The 18,678-nt window shown below is 52.4% G+C and overlaps 1 protein-coding gene across 2 annotated transcripts; it reads left to right on the top strand.

The window, feature by feature from the left end:
- Window positions 1-6,079: 6,079 nt before the first annotated feature.
- On the top strand, window positions 6,080-17,755 carry LOC116872028 (cholesterol side-chain cleavage enzyme, mitochondrial). 2 transcript variants are annotated; one of them, XM_032865039.1, is made up of 9 exons: window positions 6,080-6,351; window positions 9,472-9,627; window positions 11,125-11,324; window positions 12,136-12,339; window positions 12,990-13,147; window positions 15,939-16,105; window positions 16,365-16,443; window positions 16,934-17,131; window positions 17,604-17,755. In XM_032865039.1, the coding sequence occupies exons 1-9, from the start codon at window positions 6,083-6,085 to the stop codon at window positions 17,733-17,735; spliced, it is 1,563 nt and encodes a 520-aa protein (XP_032720930.1). In that variant the 5' UTR covers window positions 6,080-6,082; the 3' UTR covers window positions 17,736-17,755. The 2 variants fall into 2 exon arrangements, with proteins under 2 accessions (XP_032720930.1, XP_032720929.1); XM_032865038.1 differs by having other exon boundaries at window positions 16,335-16,443.
- Window positions 17,756-18,678: the final 923 nt, after the last annotated feature.

Here is an 18,678-nt window from a genome sequence, read left to right as displayed (position 1 = left end):
TATTTATTTACTTGACACACAGAGACACAGTGAGAGAGGGAACACAAGCAGGGGGAGTGGGAGAAGCAGGCTTCCCAATGAGCAGGGAGCCTGATGCAGGGCTCGATCCCAGGACCCTGGGATCATGATCTCAGCAGATGGCTGACGCCCAGTGACTTAGCCACCCAGGTGCCCCGACCTGAGGAAACTTCCAACATGAAAGTCATGAATCAAAACAAACAGAAAAAGGAACTCAGAGAAACAGGGACAACAGAGAGAGCAAAAGAAAACAGACAAAAACACCCAAAGAGGGGCGCCTGGGTGGCTCAGTGGATTGGGCCACTGCCTTCGGCTCAGGTCATGATCTCGAGGTTCTGGGATCAAGCCCCGTGTTGGGCTCTCTGGTCGGCGGGGAGCCTGCTTCCCCCAGACTCTCTGCTTACTTGTGATCTCTCTCTCTCTGTCAAATAAATAAATAAAATCTTTAAAAAAAAAAAACACCCAAAGAACCCAAACAACTAAACAACAGTATGATTAATATCTTGGAGAGGCTTGAAGTGCCATTACGTCTATATTATGTCCATATCCAGATATAGGAAGGGGCCTGAGGACATTAAAAAAGAAAAACCGTGGAAACAAAAATTTCAATAGAGAGTTTAGAAGTGGAAGTAGGGAATCTCTCACTAGGTGGGATGAGAAGACAATGTAATGTGGGAGATTAAGAAAAAAAAATAAGAAATGCAACAAGACGGGATAGGGAGGGAGACAAACCATAAGAGACTCTTAATCTCACAAAACAAACTGAGGGTTGCGGGGGTGGGGTGGGGAGGGGGGCATGGAGAAGGTGGTTGGCTTATGGACATTGGGGATGGTATGTGCTCTGGCGAGTGCTGTGAGGTGTGTAACCCTGGCAATTCACAGACCTGTACCCCTGGGGCAAATACTACATTATATGTTAATAAAAAAAAGAAAAAGAAAAAAAATTAGCCCCAGATAGATTCATGAGGTTCCTAGATGAATAGCAGTTCCAGAAATGGAGAGAAGAGGAAGCAGAGGGAGAAACTACGAAATACATTGTACAAAAAAAGTGTCCAGAAATGTGAAGACTTGAGTTTCCGGATGAGAGGGCTTACCAAACACCCAGCCCAAGAGCTGATATGGCAAGCTGGCATCGTGAAATCTGAGCCCACCAAAAGGCAGAGCAGGTCCCAGGAGGGACCGGAGGGCAGGAGGAGGGGGGCAGCAGCGGGGAGGATGAATGCAAGGAAGTGTTCAGTGATCAGAGAGCCTTTGGATTTCTCAACGGAGGTTCCACAAAGTGGAAGAGCATGGAGCTCTGCTTTCAAATACTATTATTATTTTTTAAATTGAAAATTATTCCCAACCTAGGGCCTCCTGGGTGGCTCAGTCAGTTGAGCATCTGACTCTTGGTTTCAGCTCAGGTCTTTGATCTCAGGGTTGTGAGACTGAGCCCCAAGTCAGGCTCTACACTCAGCGGGGAGTCTGCTTGAGATGATCTCCCCCTCTGCCCCTCTGTCCCTCAAATGAATAAATAAATCTTTAAAAAAAATTATTCCCAACCTAGAATTCTATCTCCAGCTGAACTCTCCATCTGTGAGGGCAGAATAAAGACACTGTTAGGTAAGCAAGGTCTTAACATATTACTTTTCATGCGCTCCTTTCTTCTTCTTTTTTAGAGAGAGAGCATGTGTGGTGGGGAAGGGGGGAGGCTCAGAGGGCAGAGGGAGAGGTCCCTGGAAGGTAGCTCTCATGGGGCTCAGAGATGAGCAGCATGGATGGGGGAAAGCAAGTGCGTGTCGGGCTCCAGGAGGGAGGCTTCCAAGAAGAAGTGGAGAGGGATGGGAACCTGATGAGTTTGATTATGTCAAGAGAGTTTCATTCCCCTCCAGGAAGTGGTATCAAGAGTTGGGAGGGCTGGAGTAGAGGGTTGCGGTTTTTCCTTATAAGCTTAGTAGTAATGTGATGTTCATTTGGAGACATTGGCATCGCCAGGCTCCAGGCCTCCGTTGTTCAAACACTGAGCTGGGTGTTGCTGGGAAGGCAGTTTGTAGATGTGATTTGAATCCATCATTAGTTGATTTGAAGTAAAGAATGTTATCCTAGACAATCTGGTGGGTCTGCTTCAACCTGTCCAAGCGCCTCAGGAGCAGAGCTGAGAGTCCCCAGAAGGAGAAGAAATCGCACCTGTGGGCTGTGGCTTCCACTGGTGCCAAGTGTCCAGCCTGCCCTTCTGACAGGTGCTGGTGGACTTCACACTCACCCAGCCGGCCCGGCGTTGCACAAGCCATCCCTCATGCCCCTCCCTCTAGTTCTTCTTCTCTGGCTGAACCCAGACTTGTACAGGTGCTAATTGAGTTTTTAAGCCACTCTATAGATTATTGGGGGTAAACTATACATTGAAATAAAAATAAAATTTCAACCCCTCAGAGAAAGAAAGAAGACAACAGAAAAGAATTCACTTGAGGGGTGCCTGGGTGGCTCAGTGGGTTAAGCCTCTGCCTTTGGCTTAGGTCGTAATCTCAGGGTCCTGGGATCGAGGCCCACATCGGGTTCTCTGCTCAACGAGGAGCCTGCTTTCCCCTCTCTCTGCCTACTCGTGATCTCTGTCTCTGTCAAATAAATAAATAAAATCTTAAAAAAAAAAAAAAAGAATCCACTTGGAAAGGATTGGAAGGAAAAATATAAGAACATGTTTTTAACCAGGGTTTGTGTTTATCTCAGGATGGTGTAGTCCTGGGCTCTAGTGTTGGTCGTCCTCGTAACAAACCTCAGCTGCCCTCTTTCCACAGAACATGACTTTGTCATGAGACTTTGTCTCTTTTGTTCCCAGAATGTCCCCTTAATGAGTTCAAGCCTATATGGGGGCATAAATTAAAAGTAGGATGTTTCAAAATCATTTGACTTGGTTAATTTAGGTTTGAAATGCAGGCATGTGACAGATTTTTAGCAACGTGATTGTTTACTCTTGTATCATTCGGAGTCGCATGTCATCAACAACAGAATTCACTCCAGCTAATACTTCCCAGGGAAGAGTTTATCAGGAGACATTGTGTGGTTGACAAGATCTCCGGGAGGGTGGGTAATCAAGCTTGGATACCAAGGGGCCAGGACCGTCACCTGAATCACATGCCAGTGCTCCCCGCCCCGGGGTCCCCTGCTGCAGCTGGCCCCCACCCGCCAGGAGGTCTCCGCCCCCAAACATGCCACAGCGGGCTTCACATGGCGCTCGCCTCTTCCTGCCACTGCCTTCTCAACCAAAATTTCCTGAGGGGGCTCTGATTGGGGGAGCCCCAGCTATCTGCCTGCTTTCCTAACCCAAGTGACGCTGGAAAACAGAGTTTCCGGTTTCTGCCTTGAGGCGGAGTATAGAGTCCTCAGTGAGAGAGTCTTCAAAAAACTCAGTCTGGGAGCATTTGTGTCTGGGCAGCCCCACCTGGATGTCCAGCAGGTTTTGATGGAAGCTGGGACCACTTTCATCGGCCCCATATATAGGGAGAGGTCACTGGCTGCCGCCTGGGCCAGCGGACAGAGGTTTGGGTGTGGCTGTCACCCTTGCTGGGACCCACTGGGCGAACTGCTGCCCCTTCCCAGCCAGGGGGCAGTGACCCATACAGCTTCTGGGGACCAAGGCTGCCTGGGGTGGGGGGGGGGGGGGTGGGGGGGGGGGGGGGGGGGGGGGGCGTGCCCTGCCCCTAGTGACTATTTGCTTTCCCTTGACCCAGGGGACTTCCTTCTCCTTCCCCCTTACCTTAGGGAGAGGGAGTGACCCCGGAGCTTGAGCTGGGTTTAATGCCTACCTGGTGAGGCTGTGTCCTCTTTGGAAAGGCCCATTGTTTTTTTTATAGGTAAAAGAGTCTGTTAGAAAGGGTTTTTGTTGTTGTTGTTTTTTTTTTTACATTTTTATTGCAGTAACTTATATTCTATAAAATGCAAATATTACAAATGTATAGGTCGGGTGAATTTTTACATATGTAAATACACAGGTCAAGACAGAGAGCTTTTCCAGCACTCCAGCAAGTTCTCTCATGCCCTGCCCTGGTCATTACCGCACAAGAGAAACGATAATTTTCTTTCTTTTTTTTTTTTTTTAAAGACATGGAGGAGATTAAAAAAAAAAAAGATTTATTTATTTATTTGAGAGAGAGAGCACTTGTGTTGGGTGGAAGGGCAAAGGGAAAGCACCTGAGCAGACTCCCCGCTGGGCTCAACATGGGGCTCCAGCCCAGGACCCTGAGATCATGACCTGAGCTGAAATCAAGAGTCGGACACCTAACGAGCCCCTGTACCCCAAGAGGGAGTCTAACACCACATGCTCATTTCCCCAATTCTCCCACTTCACTGGGGGCGGAGTCCCACAGCACCTGCCCTTCTGCCGGGTTCTTTCACTCAGTGTTAGAGGCTTGGGAGATTTTGATTTTTCTTGTTCCTTTTCCTTAGTGTTCTACAATGAGCAACCTTGACTGTAATTTAGTTTATTTCTTAATAGTAGTATTTTAAAAAATAATGATAACAATACTTGCCACTTATAACATTTTCAGAAAATACAGGCTTTGTGTTTTGTTTTTTTTTTTCCAAGCAGAAAAAGTAGAACTTTAAAAATTGGAGAACTGACCCTATGCCCCAGCAATTGCACTGCTGGGTATTGACCCCAAAGAAACAAATGTAGCGATCTGAAGGGACAGGTGCACCCCAATGTTCACAGCAGTAATATCCACAATAGCCAAACTATGGGAAGAGCCTAGATGTCCACTGACAGGTGAATGGATAAAGAAGATGTGGTTCATATATACAATGGAATATTACTCAGCCATCAAAAAGTGAAATTTACCATTTACAATGACGTGGATGGAATTAGAGTGTATTATGCTAAGTGAAATAAGTCAATCAGAGAAAGACAATTATCATATGATCTCACTGATGTGTGGAATTTAGAACCAAAACAGGATCATAGGGGAAGAGAGGAGAAAATAAAATAAGAGGAAACCAGAGAGGGAGACAAATCTTAAGAGACTCTGAAACTCTCAAACTGAGGGTTGCTGGATAACTGGGTGTGGACATTAAGGAGGACACGTGATATAATGAGCACTAGGTGTTATTGCAAGACTGATGAATCACTAGACCTCTGAAACCAATAATACATTATATGTTAATTGAATTTAAATTTTAAAAAATAGGGGAACTGTTTAAAAACGTTTATAATAATCTGTCTCTAAATCTACGTATCTATGTATCTATGTATCTATCATCTATTATAAGAAAGGGCTGCCCAAGAGCTGCATGGTGGCTCTCACCTCCTTCTGGGCCCCTTATAAGCACCCCTAACCCCAGGTTGTCCACCCGTCCTCAGGGATGTCTGCCAGCGGCTGGGTCCCACTGTAGGCGGAAGCAGGAGGAAAGGCACAAACCTGACTGTTAGGGCCAATTTAATGTTAAAACCTGTTTAACTATTAGGGCCTGCTTAGCCAGAGTGACTCCATATTACCTGGGTAGCCATATTGTTGTTTACATCTGAAGACTTCATTCCGGGAATAAACGCCCCAGTAGTTCCTGGTATTGGTTCCGGGTGTTGATTCCGGGAGTAAATGCCTTAACAATAGAAGCCATGTAACTTGGGTCTGGGGTTATGCCCTATAAAACCAGCCTGTGAGATCGGGACGGGGTCACCCTCTTTGGAGGCGGCCCTGACCGATCAGTCTGACTTCTGATGCCTGGCATAAAAATAAAACTTTGCCTTACTTTCAATTTGTATCAGTCTTGCTCCTTTGATAAAGGACCCCAACACTGACCACTTCAGGGGCCTGCTGGGGCTGACAGTAAGGACACAGATTGGGGGGGTGTCTCCTTGTGCTTTGGGAAGTCTCTCTGGTGGCAGAAATCCCAGTCGGAGCCTTGGCACCCCAAGTCTGGGAGGGGCTGTGTGTGGGCTGGAGCCAATAGGAGAAGGAGGGAGGCGGGTCGCTTTGTCAGCTCACTTAGCCTTGAGCTGGTGCTTATAAGCTGGACCTTGGGGGTCCAGGGCCGGAGTTACCCTGGCAGTCCCGCTGCAGTGCGAGAAGGGGTTGCAGCTGCCGTGGGGGACAGCATGCTGGCCAAGGGGCTTCCTCTTCGCTCCGTCCTGGTCAAAGGCTGCCCGCCCATCCTGAGTGCCATGCGGGAGGGCCTGGGGCATCCCAGGATGCCCACTGGGGAGGGGGCCAGTATCTCCACTCAGATTCCTCGCCCCTTCAGTGAGATCCCCACCCCTGGAAACAATGGCTGGCTAAATCTGTACAATTTCTGGAGGGAGATGGGCTCACAGAAAATCCACTACCACCAGGTCCAGAACTTCCAGAAGTATGGCCCCATTTATAGGTAAGCCTGGCAGTGTGGGGCTGGTGGGATAGGGAGGTAGAGGGGCCTGGGAAGCCTTGCTGGACTCCGCTTCCCCAAAGGTTCGGCCCTCCATTCCAGCCTCTTGTCTACTTTTTTTTTTTAAAAGAGGGTGGGTAGGGGCAGAGTTGGAGAATTCTAAGCAGGCTCCGTCCCCAGCATGGAGCACGACATGGGGCTCGATCTCACAACCCTGAGATCACGACCTGAGCCAAAATCAAGAGTCGGACACTTAGCTGACTGTGCCACCCAGGTGCCCCTGCTCTTATCTACTGCTGACTTGATTTCTCTCATGCCTGAGGACGGTGGCAGAAGGAAGAAGCCTTCCCAGAGAGTGAGTTCTGTTCCCAACCTCGAGGCCTCACTGCTGCTCAGGACCTACACCCTCTGAAGCTTTCCTGGGGGGTGGTGGGGGAGGCTCTATTCACTGTCTCCCTACAGCCATTATCCTCTAGACACCCTGGAAGGTAAAGTTGTCACCCTCACTGTCAGAGGCAACTGAGGCCCGGAGGGGTGGGCATACTTGCCCCTGTCGCCCAGCTAGATCCCTGTCCCGCTGGGATGCTGGCCTCTCTTCTCAGCCCCAGGCAGATCTGGAACAGCTGATTTTGTCCCCTCCACTCAGCCTGGCTAGAGCTCCAACTTTCCAAGCATCCGCCTTGATTTCTGCCGTGAGGAAGGACGCAGGAAGGTCATGCCCCTCTCAGTGGGGCAGCGGTCTGAGGGAGGGGGCGGGGTGGGGGGGTCTCAGGTGCTCAAGCTTCAAGCCATACCTGGGTTCTGTTCTGAGGGGACACTTAAGGGGTAAGGGATGGTGGAGGTGTCAGCTGGGGTCAGGGAGGGGACGCCAGGAGGGACAGTGTTTTACTTTAAGTGAAAGGGTCAAGGTGGGGAAAGGGCACTGGTGGGCTATGTTGGCTGGCTTGTTAGTGGGCTTGGGGTGGGAGGGCAGGCATGTTTCCTAAGGGTCCAGCTGGTCATTCTTCTTCCTTCTCCCTCCCACAAGCCCTTTGGAAATCCGAAGTGTCTTTCCTACAGCTGGTTGGAGGCAGGGAGCCCCTGGGCTGAGTGCCAGGTTTGGAAGAAGGTGGTTTCTCACTTCCGGGAGATGGTCTGTTATCCCTGCTTTCTTCTCCTTCCTTCCTCTTCCTTCTTTCCTCCTCCTCTTCCCCTGCTTCTTCTCCCTCTGGTAGGAACTCCTTCTTTTATCAAGCCCCTTTCTGTTTTCTGAGTCACTATCGTCTGAGCCTCTTGTCACGTCCTTGAATTTGATGTTCCATTTTACAGATGGAGAAACTGAGGCCAGGAAGGAGAGGGGTCTTGCCAAGGTCACACAGCTCATCAGGGCAAAGCCAGGGCTATTTTCTGAACCCTAACTGTCTGACTCCTAGTTCAGTGTCAGTGTTCATGGCTCAGAAATTATAAACTTCTGAATACATGTGATTAAACAATTCAGAAAAAATATGGGCAAGTGCAAATGGAAATTGCAGTCAGATGGAATCTTGATGTTGATAATATTTATGTAGCATAGAGAATGTGAATATATGAGGTATGCTGTTTGGCGGGGTCCCACAAGGACATCTAGATGACTTCTTTCCTCTTTTTGCTCTTTTTTTTTTTAAGATTTTATTTATTTATTTGACAGAGAGAGATCACAAGTAGAGAGGCAGGCAGAGAGAGAGGGGGAAGCAGGCTCCCCGCTGAGCAGAGAGAACCTGATGCGGGGCTCGATCCCAGGACCCTGAGACCATGACCTGAGCCGAAGGCAGAGGCTTTAACCCACTGAGCCACCCAGGTGCCCACTCTTTTTGCTCTTTAATATGATTTTAAAAAGGCAGCACAGTAGTCCGTAGTGTGGATAAGCCCTTTGATTGAAGCCAGCCCTGTAAAGTGGACATCTAGCCTGCTCTGGGATATTTTGCTATTAGACAACTTGTTTATCCATCTCACACAGCAGATCACTGCCTTGGGCTAGATTCCCAGAGTTGGAATTGGTAGTAATAATAGCCGTTCAAGGATTTTGCTGAGCTGGGTGGGGGGATGGAGATAGTGGTGTTAGGACACTTGGAAAAACACTGAGGGAATCTTCTGGGAGGCCATGGATGAGGCCCAAGGAGACTTGGGAAGGTAAGCTGGGGCTTAATGGGTCGGTGGTTAAAGAGCACTCTCCCTCTCCCTCCTCCCCTCCCCTCCCCTCTCCTCTCCTCTCCCCTCTTCCTCTTCTCTCTCTTCTCCTCTCCCCTCCTTTCCTCAACTCCTCACTCCTCCCTCCCTCCCTCCCTTTGAGGAAGGGGGAGGGGAGAGAACTTGGCTTATACCTGTATGTTTTTACATTTTGCCTTATACTGTATCTTGAATTAACTTTCTTACGTAAAAGGCAGAAGCTCATGAGAAGTGGACTTTTCTGACGTTTCCACAGAGACCTTCTACAAAGTGCTTTGTGACTTGTATCTGTCCTCGAGGCCTGAGGCTTTACTGTGGTTTTGTTTGAATAGAGGCAAATTGGCTTATTGGAATCCAAAGAGAGGCAGGGTGGCCATTCCCAGCATTTCCGTCCTAGAGCCTAGAAGGGATTGGCTGGTGGGGTACGTGGACTGCCAACCAAGCCGTCTCCACTGAGCCACTCCAGGGGCGCGTGACCATGCTGTTTCTGAACTCTGCAGTGGGTATCATGGGGGAGGGTGCTGAGGGTGTGGACACGTAGGAAGAGAAGCATGGAAGGGAGGACTTGATGGTCCTTGGGGGCAGAGAGGTGGGAGGAGGGGGTGCTGGTCCTGGGGACATGGCCTGGTAGGACAACAGATACTGGGATGAGGAGCAAACGCTGGAACTTGCAGAATGCCCTCTCAGGGTCCCATAGACAGACTTTATCATCTGGTCCTTCAGCAACCCTGTATCCCTATTTTAGAGAAAAGGAAACCAGGGCTCAGAGAAGGTGAGCGATTTGCCTCAGGTAACACAGCACAGAGGCTGTGGAATGGGGATCCACTCTCAGGACCATTTGTCCTATGCTCTAGTCCCTGAAGTGCTAATACCGGTCCTGCCCAGGGCCTGCTTGGCTTTCCTGGAATCCGCCATAGCTCTTCTCATCCGTTCCTCCAGGGAGAAGCTGGGCAACGTGGAATCGGTTTATATCATCGACCCTGAAGACGTGGCTCTCCTCTTTAAGTCTGAGGGTCCCACACCAGAACGATTTTGCATCCCGCCCTGGGTGGCCTATCACCAGTATTACCAGAGACCCCTCGGCGTCCTGTTGAAGTGAGTCTTGGGCCATCTCCCGGGGGCTGGAGGGAGACAACAGAGAGCTGTGGCAGGGGCACTGCTGGGCCAGGCTTGCCTTGCCTTTTCTGGCTGCGGCCTCTAGGCAAATTCCTGGCATCTTCCCGTCTTCATAAACTACACCTCCAGCCTTCAGGGAAGTGCTCAGTAATGAGTAAATAAAGCCCCAGAGAAGTTCTCACTGATTGGCTCACTCATTAACTCCCATCTTATTGAGCACCTACTACGCGCTAGGCTCTGGGGTACAGTGACAAGTAGGGCAGGGCCCCGCCACCGTGAGTCTATAGGGGCAATAAGAAATGCAGACAAGTCAGTGTATTTAAGAGTAACGGATACCACATTCTACCAAATTGCTCAAAAAAAATTTTAAATGTGCATGTCAGGTGTTGCTGAGGATACAGAGAGACCAGAGCTCTTGTAGCTTGCTAGTGGCGGTGAAGGCTGGCGCTGTTGTTTCAGAAAATGGCTGGACACTCCCTCCTGCACGTGGATATTCCCCACCCCACCAGACAGCAGTCTCCGCTCAGGGATAGACCTCCGGGGAATGGAACGGGAACGAGAGCTAGAATGTTTGCGGCAGTGCTGTTCCCGCAGCCAAGCCCAGGAAACCAGCTAAACGCCCAACGGGAGTAAGCATGAGTGAGCGCGGGGGCCCACACCAGTCACAGTGAATGGACTCAGTGACCAGCAGTGATCCAGATGATACTTAAAAATATAAAATCAGTGGAAAAAGCAAATCATGACAGCCTTTTTAAGAAGCTGAAAACAAGTATACTATTTAAGACGGATAAGACCATATTCAAAAGCAAACAAGGGAGTCAGGCTGGCGGTCCCCTGGGCCAGGGAGACAGCAGGTGGGAGGAGCGGCGGGTCCTCTAAGGTACTGTCGCTACAGGTGGGCGCATCTAAGCTACTGTCAAGTTCTAGTTTCCGTGTTGCCTGGTGGGTTTGTAGTAACATCCTTATAAACAAGCAAAGCCCTAAAACTACAAAGAGGGCTTTGCACAGATTCTCACTAACCCACTTTAGGGCACCTGAGGTCCCCCACCAGATTCAGTAATGGGACACGTTGGGGGTGGGGAGGAGGAGAGATCAGTTGTGTCTGCAGGTGAGACGGTGACCCAGAGGGGCGCTGGAGTGGTAGGAGCTAAGCCTTAGTCCAGAGGAAGGGAAGGCAAGCCTGCAGGGAGGCAAACAGTAGAGGATTTGCAAGTTACTTAGAGGTGCTAATAGGACCTCCTGGCCACAGCAGCTGCAGAGGGAGTGGAGGAGGGATGGGGGATTTGCTCTCCTTCGCCCTCTTTCTCCCTATCCCCTCCCCCAGGCCAGGCAACAGCTGGGAGATGGGAGGCCCAGGGCATTGCCGGTGGAAGTGAGTGCGGGCTCTAAACTATGGCTCAGCCGAGTCAGCCCCCTCTGTGTTTGCCAGGCGTGGGGTCTGTGACCATCAGGGCCTGAGGGCCTGTGTTTTCTCAGGAAGTCAGGAGCTTGGAAGAAAGACCGGCTGGTCCTGAACCAGGAGGTGATGGCCCCAGAGGCCATAAAGAACTTCATTCCACTGCTGGATCCAGTGTCTCAGGACTTTGTTAAAGTCCTACACCAGCGCATCAAGCAGCAGGGCTCCGGAAAGTTCTCAGGGGACATCAGTGACGATCTGTTTCGCTTCGCCTTTGAGTGTAAGGGGCTTTTGTCTACCTGGCAGTGGTCCTGTGGGTGGGAGAACCCATCCTCCTACCTGAAGACCCAGCATAGACCCTGAAGAAGTATTGGCATTGGCTTCTGGGATGAGCTGCTGGATCCATCCTCTACCTCTCTCTCTCCTGGGACATTGACCTTCGGGGTCTGGGAGGGGAAGGGAGGGTTGGGTGGTTAATCTGAATTGGGTATTTGAGGATGTGTAGGAGTTTTACAGATAGGGTAAGGAGGTCAGACAGTATGGGCAGAGGGAACAGTGTGGGCGAAGGCCTCATGGCTTGATGGGGATCATGGGGTCGCTGCAGATTTGGGACGCCCAGAGTTTGGTACAAAATCAACATTCAAATTCCTGACCCAGTAGGCACTAGGTGTCTTCTGGGCTGTGAATGGCTTATTACCAGGGCTGTGTTCCCTTGTCTCCTGTCTGACCTGTTTCAGGAAATAACCAATTCAGTCAATTATGGATGAGAAATCTGTATCTCTTCCTAGGAGGAAAGCCCAGAGGGTGCTCGGGGTGCTGGGGAGGGGTGGGGGGAGCCGTTTCAGCCCTTCCCGTGCCCTTTCCCATCTCTGCTGGAGACTCTGCTTCCCACCACACATCTTCCACGTGCCCCTCTCAAGGACCGGAGTGGTCGCCAGCCTTGCAATTTCAGCCTTTGGGGACTCAGGCTTCAGTTTCTTGATGAAAGAGCCTGAGGTTGGGCACGGGAGATCCTGTGTGTTGGCGGGGGTGGTGGTGAGGTTCCTGGGAGCTGCAGCCCTCAGAAGGGGCCCTTCTGCCCCCCTCTGCAGCCATCACCAACGTCATGTTTGGGGAGCGCCTGGGGATGCTGGAGGAGAGAGTGGACCCTGAGGCCCAGCGATTCATCGACGCTGTCTACCAGATGTTCCATACCAGCGTGCCCATGCTCACCTTCCCCCCGGAACTGTTCCGTCTGTTCAAGTCCAAGACCTGGAGAGACCACGTGGCTGCATGGGATGTGATTTTCAATAAAGGTGAAGACTGCATCCTGGGTAGCCAGGTCTGGGAGTCAGGAGAGCCCTGTCTACCTTGGAGGGTGGGAAACCCAGGCCTGGGAGTGGGGAGAGAGAGAGGTAAGAAGCCCCTGTCCTTTGGTGGGCAGACATAGGAGGCGGGGAGGTTCCGGAACCCCTGGCCATGGAGGGCTAAAGCCTGGCTATTGGAGATGGTTAGATTTTTCTGGAGAAAGAGGATCAGAGCCATTCCTCTTTTCTTTGAGAGGAGCCCAGGATCCCCAGAGGGTTAAGGACCAGTGCTTCAGACACAGCTGTGCTTGGTGACAGCTTGGTCGGAGAGATCAGTAAGGCAGGGTGAAATAGGTTGACTGGGGTGTGGTGCTGAGGCCAGACCTGGAGTCAAATCCACACTGCCCCTGACACCTCATGACCTTGGGCAAATCATACCCTTTTGGACTTCTGTTTCCTTATCTGCAAAATGGGAATGGCATCACTTACCACCGAGAGCCATGGTCAGGTATTAGATGGTGACGAAGGGTTTAGCAGAGTGTGTGTGCTCAGCAAAGGGGCCGCTGGAAAGCTGGGTCCCTGAACCCTCAGCCCTTGGTACCGCCTCCCACTTTCTCTCCCACCCATACAGAGATCATTTCTTTTCCCATCCTGCACAGCCGAGATCTACACCCAGAACTTCTACTGGGACCTGAGGCAGAAGAGAGACGTCAACAATTACCCGGGTATCCTCCACCGTCTCCTAAAAAATAACAAGCTGCTCTTTGAGGACGTCAAGGCCAATATCACAGAGATGTTGGCCGGGGGTGTGGACACGGTGAGGTGGCCCTCAGCACATCCTGTCCCTTCTTTGGCCCTGGGCCCCTTCCCTGCCAGTCCACTCCATTGCCTGGGGTGGGTCTCCCTTTCCTGGCTGCATTTCTTAAATATTGATCTCCTAGAAGGCTGGGGTCACATCCAACACCTATGGAGCTCGCCTTGAGGCCGATCCACCATTTTCTCTTTGCCTGTGAGAAGGAAGCATCTAGGTGGAGGTGGTGGGGTTGTGCATGGGGTCACACAGTGAGAAGGGAGAAGCCCTCCAGTCACAGGTGGAGAACACAGAGCACTGGATTCAGGAAGGCAGGCAGGCCCTCCGAAGAGCTGGGAGCCAGTGGAATTTGCCCCGGGCTCTCGTTGTCTCCCATCCTCCCCACTCCAGACCTCAGTCCCCCTTGGCACCCCCAGCGCCTGAAGGCATGCTCTGTGGTGCCTCCCTCGGGTCCTTTCCACAGGCAGGACGATACCCCAGAAACTTCTGGAATGACAAAATGTCTGGGCTGTGTACCTCCCTTCTCCCAATACCATCTGCTGTGAGAGTGAGGGTTAACTGTTTAGTGTTTATTAGTTATTAGTTGGGATTCAGGCACTGAGACTATAAAGATGAATACAAGAGACCTCAAAGGTCCCATATGGCTCGTAGAGGAAGGGGCTATCAGTGCTGGTGCTGCCATAACAGAATTAAAAAACAGAACTTTAAAGATTTTATTTATTTATTTGATAGAGCGAGATCACAAGTAGGCAGAGAGGAAGGCAGAGAGAGAATGGAGGAAGCAGGCTCCCTGACCAACAGAGAGCTCGATGCGGGACTCGATCCCAGGACCCTGAGATCATGAGCTGAGCTGAAGATGGGGGCTTAACCCACTGAGCCACCCAGGCGCCCTAAAAAATAGAACTTTATTCTCTCGCAGTTCTGGAGCTAGAAGCCCGGATCCCCATGGCGGGGCGGGTTTCTTCTGGGGCCTCTCCCTGGCTCGTGGATGGCTGTCTTCTCCCTGTGTCTTCACATGGTCTGTATGCCTGCCTGTGGCCTAATCTCTTCTTCTTTAGAAGCATCCCAGTCCTATTAATTAGGGACCACCCCCCCTCCAGGACCTCATTTTACCTTTGCTCTGCAAAGGGCCCTATCTCCTGATACAGTCCCATTGTGAGGTACTGGGGGTGGGGGTTAGGACTTCAACCTAGGAGCTTGGTGGGGACATGACCCATCCTGTGACAAGGAGGCAGCCCGCGCCCAAGGGACCACGTCACTGTGCTGTGGGGCCTGATAGCCAGGCAAGTGCCAAGGAGGAGAGAGGAGCAGGAGAGTTTCTGGACCAGGGAGAAGCAGGTGTCAAATCCCCCGTGTTAATAACTTTCTTGTCCAGGTGTCATCTTTGTGTTGTGCTCTAACACAGGACTGTGGGTGTATGGGACAGGCTGCCATGAGCCTTTGAGCGTATTTTAAACATGGTCAGTAATGTAGAAGACATCTTCCAAACTGCTCGCCTGCACCAAAGCAGGGGTCCTTGGGTAGCATTTATGAAGCCTGTCCTATATGGCAGTCAGGGGTCTAAGTTTTTCACACATATTAACTTACTGAGTATTCCCAGATGGCACTGATAGATACATTACTATTACCCCTCAGTGTTAGCTGAGGAAACTGAGGCACAGAGAGTTCAAGTCACTTAGTCAAGGTCACACAGCCAGGAACTTCTTTACTACTTTATTAAATAAGTATCTCCTGAGTAGCCACTCATGTGTCAGACCTTGGAGGTAATAAGACAAATGCACACATTTGCTCCAAGTCTTAAAGACAGAGTACATCCTTGCTTCCTGGTTTGGGGAGGGGAATTCTAGAAAGAGGAAAGGGCAGGAGAAAGACTTGTGGGCTTTGGGAGCTGCGCGTAGCTCCGTGCAGCTAGAGCGGGAGGTGCCTGTCGGGAGAGAGGGGAGCAGTGGGGCTGAGAGTGGTGGGCAGGTGTTGGGGGACCTTGTGGGTCAGGCACAAGCTTCTGGGGCCACATAAGGGTTTTAAGCTGAGAGGTGATTACCTGGCACTTTTTTTCCCCGAGTGTGCCTGCTGGAGGGAAGGAGGAGAGTGTCTAAACCTCTTGGACAAAAATAAGATCCCTAGTAAGATGACATGTCCTGGCCGTAAGAGGGAGGGCGGCTTCCACCTAGGGTCCTACCATGGAAGAATCTGGGGCTGTGGAGCTTGACCAGTGACCCTCATACCTCCAGCGTAGGGCTAATGGTCACTGCCTCCGCCTAATGCCCAGTGGAGCTGGTTCGTCTCGGGATAAGCCCATGCTAACTGCAACACCGATGGGAGAAAGGTCGGGCGCTTCTGGTTTCAGTATCTTTGGGCCTCACTTTATTTTATGCTCCCACAGCCAAAGGCCAAGGTTTAGGGGAAGGTCTAGTGGGAGAGGGGTGGAACGGCCATCATTAGGGATGACAACCCTTACAGAAGTAGGATTTAGCTTCCAAAGCCCTCCGGGGGTCCTCTGGAAGAAGGCATTGGCTGTATGGCTGACTCCACTGGCTGGGGAAACAGGTGGGCTCTGGTGACAAGGACAGGGACAAGCGCTGCCCAGACATTTCTGCTCTGGGGGGTGAGAAAGGCTTTTTTGGACCTTCTTCTTCAGAATTTTGTTTTGCTTTTGTGGATGGTGGTCTCTGGATACAAGGAGGAGGAGGGTGGGCAGAGATGCTTGGAAATGAAAGTTGAGCATAGGTTTAAATGTTCCAGGAGTGACAAGTCCTCCTTCTCTTCCGCCCCCGCCCCCACCTCCGCCCCCTGCCAGACATCCATGACTCTGCAGTGGCACCTCTACGAGATGGCACGCAGCTTGAGGGTGCAGGAAATGCTGCGGGAGGAGGTCCTGGCCGCCCGGCGCCAGGCCCAGGGAGATGTGAGCGCGATGCTGCAGCTGGTCCCGCTCCTCAAAGCTAGCATCAAGGAGACACTGAGGTAAGCCTGCCCCTCCCTGCCTGCCCTCCTCATCCCCCAGATCCCTGGGCAGGGCACAAGGGAGGGGATTGGTGGCAGGCAGCAAGAAGTCCGGGGGAGGCAGCAAGAAGTCCTGGGGAGACAGCTGGGAATGGGGAGGGAGGAAATAAGGGTAGGGATCCTGTCTCCAGAATCCCCCCGGGGTGCAGTGGCTGGGGCTGAGATGCCATGTGGGGTGTCCGGGCCTCAGGGCATCAGCCCTGAATGTTTCTTCTGGCAGGATCCACCCCATCTCCGTGACCCTGCAGCGGTATCTTGAAAATGACTTGGTTCTTCGGAATTACATGATTCCTGCCAAGGTAAGGGCAGCCGGGCGGGCTGCCGGCTCTGCCAGTCAGACAGAGGAGGCTGGGGGTGGACTGCAGTCGCACACAGATGGTGGTGATTGGGGTTTCTGTCCCCTCTTTCTTCCTGGAGCTGGCGGCTGGGGTCCTTGGCAGCAACAGTCCAAGTGTGAACCAAGGGCAGGGGTACTGGGCATAGTGGGGGACGATCTCTGGAAGGTTGCCCACATCCAGGTTACCGCATGGGCTGTCTGGGTCTTGAGAGCCCTCTGGGGCTCAGCAAAGGGCAGGACAATCCCTGGGGCCATCCCTGGCCTTGAGTCTTCCGGTCAGGCCCACTGGATGGGTGAGGCTCAGGGAGGGCTGGGGCCTTTTTCAAGGTCACACAGCAGGCAGCGTCTTGTGCCGGGAAGCTGGACAGCCTGGGTCGGGGTGGGAGCGGGAAGCTGAGGTATGCTCCAGGCTGTGAGGCCTATACCCAGTCCTCTGCCCACCTTGTCCCCAGACGTTGGTGCAGGTGTCCACCTATGCCATGGGCCAGGACCCCACTTTCTTCTTCAATCCAAGCAAGTTTGACCCAACCCGATGGCTGGGTAAAGACAAGAACCTCATCCACTTCCGGAACCTGGGCTTTGGCTGGGGTGTGCGACAGTGCGTGGGCCGGCGGATCGCTGAGCTCGAGATGACCCTCTTCCTCATCCACGTGAGTCCAGTCGGGGACATCGGGGCAGCCTGGGCTGGCTGTGGCCTGAAGGAAGGCACTGACCCTCCTACTCCCACTTCTGCCCAGAGCCCAGGGAGCACAGGGCTAGGGACATCGGTCTCCCTGACTTACCCTCCTCCTCCCCCACAATTTTGGGCTACTCTACTACTGCCTCCTCTTTTGGGCTAATCTGCTTATTATCCAGGGGTGTCCCCTGGCCATCTATTCCCTCTAAGTGGTGACAGGGTGGGTGTGCGGTGGGACGAGGTTTTGTCAAAGCTAAGGCGAATCAAGGGGACAAAGCACCCGGGGTGTATTTCATGCACTGGGCCGGGTAAACAGGAGCTGTGTTGACCCCTCAGAGCTCCTCGAGTCCCACTCGACAGGCAACACCCACCGGTGGATGAGCCGGGCCCCGGAGGGGAGAGAGCCCCTTCGCATCTCTCCCCTAAGCCCACCACCTCTTTCTCAGATTCTGGAGAACTTCCGAGTTGAAATGCAACATCTCTGTGATGTGGGCACCACGTTCAACCTCATCCTGATGCCCGACCAGCCCATCTTCTTCACCTTCAGGCCCCTCAGCCAGAATCCACCCCCGGTGTGATGAGGGAGGCTGGACTCCGCCTCTGCTACCCACCAAGCCAGCAGGGGTGCTGGAGGGAGGCCCAAGGGGGTGGCACCCTGGGTGGTGTCAGCTCGTCTGTCCTCAGTCCCCCTCCCCTGCTCCTTTTGGACCAGCTCTGAGAAGAGAGAGTCCGTACTCAGGGGTCAGCTGCCTCAGCTCAGCCAGGACACCCCTCTTTCCTGCTGCCTGTTCCCCCTCTTCAGCTGCCCCAGGAAGGCAATAAACGGCTGAACCACGTGATGTGTTTTCATTTCTATCTGACCCCCTGGGTTTCCATCACTCCAGTGGGGATTCTCCCCGGCCTGCGTCAAGGTGGGGTCTGAGCACGAATGAGAAAGCCTGAGGCCCTCCCTGCTGGGACTCCCGCCCCCTACAGCAGCTCAGGAGCCAGTAGGGTCGACCTCCTTGTTGCCTGGGGTAGAGGTGATGCAGGGCAGGCCGGCGGTGGGCTGTTGCCACCGCGAGGGGGCTACCAGAGCTGTAGGCAGAGGGACAAAGGACCTTGTTTCTGTTGAAGGCACAGGGTGGCCTGAGAGGTGTGGGCCCATCTGGCTTCTAGGCAGGGCCGCCTAGCAGGAGTGAGGCTCTGATTGGCTGGACCTTGGGTGGGAGTTCCCTGTGGGGTCCTGAGGCTTCCTGCCAAGGCCCAGCTAGAGTTCTGGGGGAAGCTAAGGCTGAGTGAATGAGTGAGTGAGGGTCTGGTGTGAGGCGGCTGACCTAGAGAATAAGAGGCCAGCATGCTTTCTTTGCCCCACCTGACCTTTCTCTGGGCTTCTCCAGGCCTCAGCTTCCTGTTCTAGGGAGACATGCCCACTTACCAAGCTCTGGGCAGTAGGCGAGAAGACCGTCGCTAAGTCTGGTGCGTTATTTGGACTGTCGGACACTGGTCCCAATTTCGGTCCTCTAACCCCTTCTGAGTTCC

Source organism: Lontra canadensis, unplaced genomic scaffold (assembly GCF_010015895.1).
Source record: "Lontra canadensis isolate GAN:19392208 unplaced genomic scaffold, GSC_riverotter_1.0 scaffold28, whole genome shotgun sequence".
NCBI lineage: Eukaryota > Metazoa > Chordata > Mammalia > Carnivora > Mustelidae > Lontra > Lontra canadensis.
Note: the sequence above shows the minus strand (reverse complement) of the source record. Positions and strands in the feature narration are given on the sequence as shown.